Genomic DNA, 8,231 nt, shown 5'->3' with positions numbered 1-8,231 from the left:
TAGATTTTTCCTCATTTATGTTGCTGTTTGAGCATGAGAGATCTGCAGTCACAGATCTAATATACTGATACACATACAGTTTCTTCTTTACATTTCTAGTCTTTACATTCGCAGACATAATCAGTATTTTGAGAACACAGTAATGTGTTATTGTGTGCTTTTGTTAAAACTTTATGTATTTGACTGACTATTAATGTAAAAAAGAACTTGCATCTACATTTAGTTATCACTTGACACTTTTATCCAAAGTGGCCTACAAAATGAGGACAGTAAAAGTAAATAGGGTATAAATAGGGTTGTTTGTTAAGAAATGTTAAAAAAAAGAATTTAGAATTGATGTTAATAAAGTAGTTTTAATACTTATATTTAATACTTCAAAGTAAGTTTTAATATAACATGAAGATTAAAATTAGAACAACCTAAAATGTCCAACATTTCTAGTTCATTGCTAAGTAACAGGGCAGTTTTTTTAGCATATTTCATGAGTTCTATTTATTGTGATACACAGTATACAAAAACATATGTTTATTTAAGATATTGGAAAAAATAACACTGATCGAAATTAGAGATCACTTTCATATATATATAAGCAATATCACACGAGTAGTGGTGCGATATGGCTGCATATCGGCACAGGAGGTGCATTGGCTCGAGGCCATAGGCCGAGTGCCTTAGTGTCCCACCAGTGACTATATACAGCCATATTGCACTGCTACAAGTGTGATATTGTGTTTATACAACAGTTCAACCGCATAATCGCGTATATAAAAAAGAAAATCAAACAGGAGCTACTTCGGCCGTTCATTTACATCTGCAGCTGAGGTCAGAACAGCTGAAATCGTTGCTAATTCACAAACGTCACATTAGAGCTAGTATTCGAATGATTCTCTAGCGTAATGTCTAAAGTGATGACAAAACAGGTGATTTTGCTGACATTTTAAGATTATACGGCTGAACGGCATGAAATGTCATCAGTCTACATATATTTCCCAGTATTTCTCTGTTGCAAACACAATAATTAACCCCGAAAAAGCCAAAGCAAAGCAAACACTAGCAGATTACTATGGTATAAATACAGCACTACAACATACAAAAGAGAGAGATCGACTTAGTAAGTCACTTACCTCTTTTATAATGATTTGTTCAGCTGCAGTTTGAAGCTTATGCTTAGTTTTTCTGCCCTAAGGACTTATTATGCGGTCCCTGTCGCCATCTTGTGGCAGAACGTCAACCGTATTTGTTCTGCTTAGAATTACCGACTGATGGCCGCCGATGCGCTGAATTTCCGAAACTATGAATATTTAAAATAGGCACTATTCTTATAAATAAACTGCAATGTTGCACTCTAAACAACTACATGCTCAACTAAAAAAAAGCCTCAAAAGTACATTATGTTGTCCAACAGCTGCAATATTTGTCAAACTGTAGTGAGTTTGAGTTTGAGTTCTGATACTGCAGAATATTGCACTGCATATATAATTATTATATATTATATATATATTATTTTACTTATATATATATATATATATATATATATATATATATATATATATATATATATATATATATATATATATATATATATATATATATATAATTTATTTATTATTAATATTATTGTTGTTATTGTTTTGAGTAATTTGAGTTGAAACTTACACATACTCGCAAGATTGCATAATATTTTGATTCTTTACTTTGAATTAGAATAAATTAGTTTTTATGATGTGGTATTTTGAGTTGAAACTTAACACTTTAAGTTAGAAATTGTATTATTTCATGTGCTCTGTGCATGTGGTGGTATCGTGGTTTTCTTGGCATGATAATATTTTTAAAAATTTCCTATATTATAACATTAATTAGAAAAAAAGGTTCATGTTTTTAAAATAACTTTTTAAAAACTAACTCTCATTACATTTTTCTTCTTTTTGACGTTGTCAATTTTGTCATTTAATTACTTCAGTTACTTTCACTCAGTTACATTTACATTTACCCATTATTTACATAACATTACCCAGATTATTTTGTTTTCAGAACACCAGTAGTACTTTGAAACATGTTTTTCTCTAGTAAAGTAATTCACATGCAGTGACACACATGTTCTCCATTAGATAGAAAAAGAGGCTTTTATTACAAATAATAAAAAATTCATAGACAGAGTAATTCAAGCTATTTTGAATGTCCATGCCAAAATTATTCTATGAGTTAATGCTGCAATATATTGTATATTTGAGAATGAAACCGATGACTGCATTGTGGATATGTTTTGAACGATAAAAAGACCTTATGTACAATGCGTATGAACAATGATGTTTCTTTAGCTGTCTTCAACACTGAATCTGAGCAGAAAGCAGCAGATGGACGAAGCCCGGAGGACAGCAGCGGCTCCTGACAAAACGTAAATATTAACAATCGTTGCACATCATCAAATGACACCAATTTGGTTCCAAGAAAACAATGTCACTTCTCATCGTGGCTTTTAAAGAAACATGCAGCCATTCCATTATTACAACTAAAGCTATATTTTAATTGGAATGTACAGTTGCCTATTTTTATTCCATTATACTTATTCATTTTACTGGTATACTTATAGTCCTGAGTAATCCTTTCAATATCAATAGACTAAGAATGAGCAATAACATACTGTAGATCAGTCAAAAATGTTAATTATTCAGTCGTAATCCACTCCTTCTCATAACTCATAACATGTCCCTGTATGAATTTCTTTTTCTTTTCTATATTTAGAATTCAGAAATTGTACAAGAGAATGACCATGATTTGAAGGACACTATTATGCCCCTTTATACAAGATCCAAAATAAGTCTCTCATATTCATAGTGTCTCAAAATAGCCCACAGACAATGTTTTATAACTCTGAAACTGTCCCCTTTTAGGCTTTGATCCTAATTGTTTCATTTTGGTGACTGCCGCTTTAAATTCATATGAGATTGTGCTCTTTTCAAAAGAGGGTGAAGCTACAAATGCCTGTGTGTCAGTATAGTGGCAGATTCAAAAACAAGACTATTGTCCTATGCTAATGAGGGAGAGATTGTCACTATTGGGCGGGGCTTTCACCCTCTGAGGGCACATACAACGGGAAATGTCAATCAAAGTGTTTCTGAAGTGTAATTATAAAAAAATCTAATTTTATAAATGTTACTATGTGTTGCCACACAGCTGTGTTTAAGGGCCTACTCACACTATGCTATCCGAACCATGCCCAGGCCCGTTTACTGTTCAATGAACACAAACTGTCATAGTTTATTGAAGACGCAAACCTCTCACTGCACAAAAGCTCCGCACCTTCAGCAAACCTTCTAATTCCTGCAGCACGAGGACCTCATGATTGTTTATGAGTGTCAAAAGTGGCTGATATGTTCGGCGAAATATTTGACTGCGTGTCACTGCATGTCAAATGACTTAGTCGAAGATATAACCAAAAAACTTCTGACCAGCGCATCATCGATGACGTAAGCGTGCCCAGGCCTGAATGTAATTTGAGTGCGGGCCGTTGGGGGAGACGGGAGGCGGGGACAAGCGTGCTATGGCCCAGTTCAAGGCACCATCCAGAGGCCCACAAATACGTCTCCTTGGTCAGGGAATTTTCTCCATCAAGTTAAATCTTTTTGAACTTGCGTGAAAGACGTGATTGAGACAAACTCTGAGTTCACAGGAAACACATTGTGCATTCCACGTCATTCGTTTTATTTGCCTCTATTCGCATAACTGCATTGACTTTGCATGTAACTTAGTCACACTAATGCTTAATTCTGCATTTGGTATGAATCTGGCTTAAGCCTTGGAAATATATAAAAGAACGCTATCATAGAGACACTGAATATTTAATCATATTAGATGATGAGCAAAGGGAATTTACAGGTTATACTTTAATGTGAAGTTCACAATATGTTTAAAAAAAGAAATTCCAGTGCATGTTTTGTTGCATTTGTGCAGTTTTTACCCCTAGGTGTCCCATGTGGTGTTTCAAATACAGTGAATTATTTTGAGAAGCAATTGGTTCAATTCACTAGTTGATAAATGCAACATTTAGATGAATATGCAGATATCTGTTGTAAAACACGTTTTCTTTTCGATAACAAAATAAACAGCAAAAATTATTTTAGTACAGAAAACAGCAGTTAAAGGAGTAATTCACCCAAAAATGAAAATTACCCCATAAAATTGATCACCATCAAGCTCTGCTCTGTGTTTTCGACTTTATACTGTCAGATGAACACAGTCTGAGTGTTTTAAATTTTATACTGGCTTTTCCATGATGTATAATAGTGTTGGGTAGTGGACCTTTTTTTTTGAAGAAGAAGAAGAATCAATGTGTTTTTGCAACAAATATTTCAATATTTTTTAATTAAGTGACTTCCAGCGGCTGCCAAATGAGTGTTTGACAGCTTCTTGGCTGACCTTTGATTTGACGAATGATGCATGATGTAACACATTCAGCTAGATAAATGAGGATCGCTAAACACCGGTAATTAATTAAAAGTGGAAAATGAGAATTTAAATGTCAGATGATTTCAAAGTAAGAGAAGAAAATAGAGAGTTTTCTTTCAAAGCCAAGTTGTTGAAGAAAATGCGCCCACAACAGCTGTCGGAAATCAGTCACTTGAGTTTATATTTGTATTTATTTGCTAAATGATTAGTTAACCTATTATTGTTTATTCCTTCTATTATTGTTCATGATTTGCTTACATTTGGACCATAACCATAGCACATTCTTTGTAAAACTCGTCTCTGATTATATTTCTGAAAGAATATTGCACATCCTGACAACTTTAAACAAACTGGTCAAAAAAATTACAAATAAAATGTGTTTGCTGCAAAAACACATAGATCTGCTTTTAAAAGACACGTGTTAACCCCCTGACGGAATATTGGGTAATTTTATGAAGGATTTATGCACTTTTTGATGCTTCGAAAAAAGGCCACTAAACAACACCATTAGCATGGAAGAGCCAGGATAACATTTTAAACTACTCCAACTGTGTTCGTCTGAAAAAAGAAAGTCCTATACATCAGTGGTTCCAAAAGTGGAGGTCGGGACCCCTTAGGGAGCTCGTTTGGTGAGTTCCAAAAATCAAATTTATTTTATGAAACTATAAAAATGAGCAGATTTTACCCATATAAGATAAAAATAGTAGTTAATAGTTATAAACAAAACACATTTTATTTCCATTGGATTGTGACCCATGGGTAGGCCCACACGGAATCTGTGCGTGCAGATTTCCGCAGATTTCCGAGGATTTATAACCCATCATTGATTCTGTTTATTTACTTGTGTAAATGTGTGTAAATTTATATTTATTCAGTTTTTAAATTAATTACAGTAATATTATTGACTAATATGAAAATGTTCATGATTTATGTACAATGCAGTTTGTCTTTTAGTAGATATATTATATATGAGACTTGCTTTGTTTACCAAATAAAGTGGATCTAATTGGATTTGGATTGTTAAAATTAAATAAAAGTTTAAAAGGTATTACTTTTTATTTCATATATTAAGGTTTTAGTTATGATACTGCCAAAATAATTTCCCTATATATCCGCAGATTTTTTTAACACAATTCTGTGCAGATTCTGTTTGGCCCTATGGGGTCTCATTACATTAAATTAAAGACACAGCAATAGGGTTATATGCAAAAGATTGATTTCATGGCGCCAGGGTAAACTTTCTGACACCTTTATGGCACTCGCATACATTAAAATTAAATACAGGCCACGACTGAACATGGAGCATGATCTCCGAGTGGTGTTCTCCAAAATTAAACAAATACACTTGGGCCTATTAATGTGTGTGAGCCATTTTGCGTTTGCAAGATTTGTATATTTATAACCACCTTAGAGAATATTGGTGGTGGTGTTGTTATTGGCGTTGTTGTTGGGGGTCGTGGGCTGAAAAGTTTGGGAAACCCCTGATATACATAAAAATGGCTTGAGTAAATTCAGTCATTCATTCATTTTCTTTTTCGGCTTAGTTCCTTTATTAATCTGGGGTCGCCAACGTGGAATGAACCACCAAATTGTCCAGCATATGTTTAGCGCAGCGGATGCGCTTCCAGCTGCAACCCATCACTGGGAAACATCCATACACACATACACTGGACAATTTTAGCTTACCCAATTCACCTTTAGTGCATGTCTTCGGGCTTGTGGGAGAAACCAGAGCACCTAGAGGAAACCCACGCGATTACGAGGAGAACATGCAAACTCCACACAGAAATGCCAACTGACTCAGCCGAGGCTCAAACCAGCAATCTTCTTGCTGTGAGGCAGTTGTGCTACCCACTGTGCCACCGTGATGCCCCACCTGAGCAAATTATGGGGTGTTTTCCGTTTTTTGGTGAACCTGAACCATTCCTTTAAAATGTCAGATACATCTTCTATTGTGATATGGATGTGTTTGCACAAGCTCTGCAGTTAACTAGTATCACATGAGCTTATTGAAATCACATTTTGATTATAATATTTGAGACTATAGAACTGCTTATGTGAGATTATAGTGTGAAAATAACTCTTTGTGTCGCACAGCATTAAAATAACTCTTTTTGGCATTATATAAGCATTAATTTCTTATCTCAGAATGGACAAGATCATGCAAACATCACATCATTTTGATTTTCCCGACTTTTCAGAGTCATTCCTATAAAAATCAGTCAGACAACAAAGAAAGTTAGAGAAGGGTTTTTAAAGTTTTCAATTAAATATCGGCCACAGCCATATCACCCTGCCGCCCAAGACCAGTTACTCACTAAAACTAAGCAGGGCTGTGCCTGGTCAGTACCTGGTCGGGAGACCACATGGGAAAACTAGGTTGCTGTTGGAAGTGGTGTTAGTGAGGCCAGCAGAGGGCGCTCAACCTGTGGTCTGGTGGGTCCTAATGCGCTAGTAAAGTGAAGGGGACACTACTCTCAGTAAGCGCCGTCTTTCGAATACTGGTAAAATACCCTCCATTGGCCCTTACCTATCATGGCCTCCCAATCATCCCCATCCACCGAATTGGCTTTATCACTGTCTCCCCAATCACCCTGGTGTGTGGTGTAGGCAATGGTGCTGTTGTCCTGTGGCTGCCGTCGCATCATCCAAGTGGATGCTGCACGCTGATGGTGGAGTGGGGAGACCCCTCCTCATGATTGTGAAGTGCTTTGGGTGTATGGCCATACATAATAAATGTGCTTTATAAATGTTCAATGCTTACTTAAAAACCTTTCTTTCCTTCTAATTGTTTTTTTTCTCAACAGAAGTGAGGAAAGTACGAAGCAACATTCAGGTGCAGTGAAGAAGGGGTCTGTCAACAAAACCCCAGCAAGAAGCAGACTCCCTCGATTAAAACATTAATACACGAGAACTGATTATTTCTGCAAAAATGTCAGTTATTTTACAGGTAAACCTTATTTTTTGATAACAGACCAAACTACAATGACATTCACTAAATAAAAATGTCAGTTTTGTGAAGTAACTGAGTTTATTAAATGTGCTGTCAGATATGAATTATGTTATGAAGTACATTCACTGCATGTCACTATACAGTATGGTGAGGGTTAAGACGTTGCGCCTAATTGCGCTATGTCATTTCGGCATACACCTACATAATTACGTTTAAGACAATAATTGCTGTTGTTAATGTTATTTGAATAATCAAAGAGGGTTTGAGCAGTGTGTACATCTGAATCGTGACGGAGATCGAGAAAGACTTGGAGTAGACTCACCGGAGAGGAACGGGGCGGGGTGTGTGTGGGGAGGGATGACTGTGGCAGGTCTGCTGTGCGGGGCTGAATCTCAATGAGAAAGCGGCCAATGTAAATCACAGAAAGACACGGAGGAGAGAGAGAGAGACACACACACACACAAACAAAGAGAGAGAGAGAGAGAGAGAGAGAGAGAGAGAGAAGAGCAGCTGCCGACCCACCGACCAGCCTCCTCTGCGGGACAACAAAGGAGGTGCCGAACTCGCATCACATCACGACTCCTGTCAGCACACCTCAACATCTGAATCGTGAGCACAAATCTTCAATACTCCCTAAATCTTCACCTTCAGGCAAGTAGAAAGGATTGTTTCGTTTCTGTAAGTAAGAATAAAGCGAGCCGAGAGCTGACAAGTCTTGTCTTCTATCAGAATGTTTTGGTTATCCTAACTCATTTTAATTGTACGGCTTGTCAGCTATGAAAGCTAGCAAATGTTTTGGGTTTATATATACATGTTGTAACTCCGTTATGCC

At 36.2% G+C, this 8,231-nt stretch overlaps 1 protein-coding gene across 1 annotated transcript in view; it reads left to right on the top strand.

The window, feature by feature from the left end:
• The window catches only part of ccdc169 (coiled-coil domain containing 169), a 16,459-nt gene extending 9,038 nt beyond the window's left edge, over positions 1-7,421 (top strand). Inside the window, exons 7-8 of the mRNA XM_056466705.1 lie at positions 2,319-2,395; positions 7,254-7,421. Coding sequence (XP_056322680.1) covers positions 2,319-2,395; positions 7,254-7,350 — 174 coding nt within the window. The 3' untranslated portion in view covers positions 7,351-7,421. The remainder of the gene's footprint in view (positions 1-2,318; positions 2,396-7,253) is intronic.
• The last annotated feature ends 810 nt before the right edge of the window (positions 7,422-8,231 follow it).

This window comes from Danio aesculapii, chromosome 10, assembly GCF_903798145.1.
Source record: "Danio aesculapii chromosome 10, fDanAes4.1, whole genome shotgun sequence".
Taxonomy (NCBI): Eukaryota; Metazoa; Chordata; class Actinopteri; order Cypriniformes; family Danionidae; genus Danio; species Danio aesculapii.
Note: the sequence above shows the minus strand (reverse complement) of the source record. Positions and strands in the feature narration are given on the sequence as shown.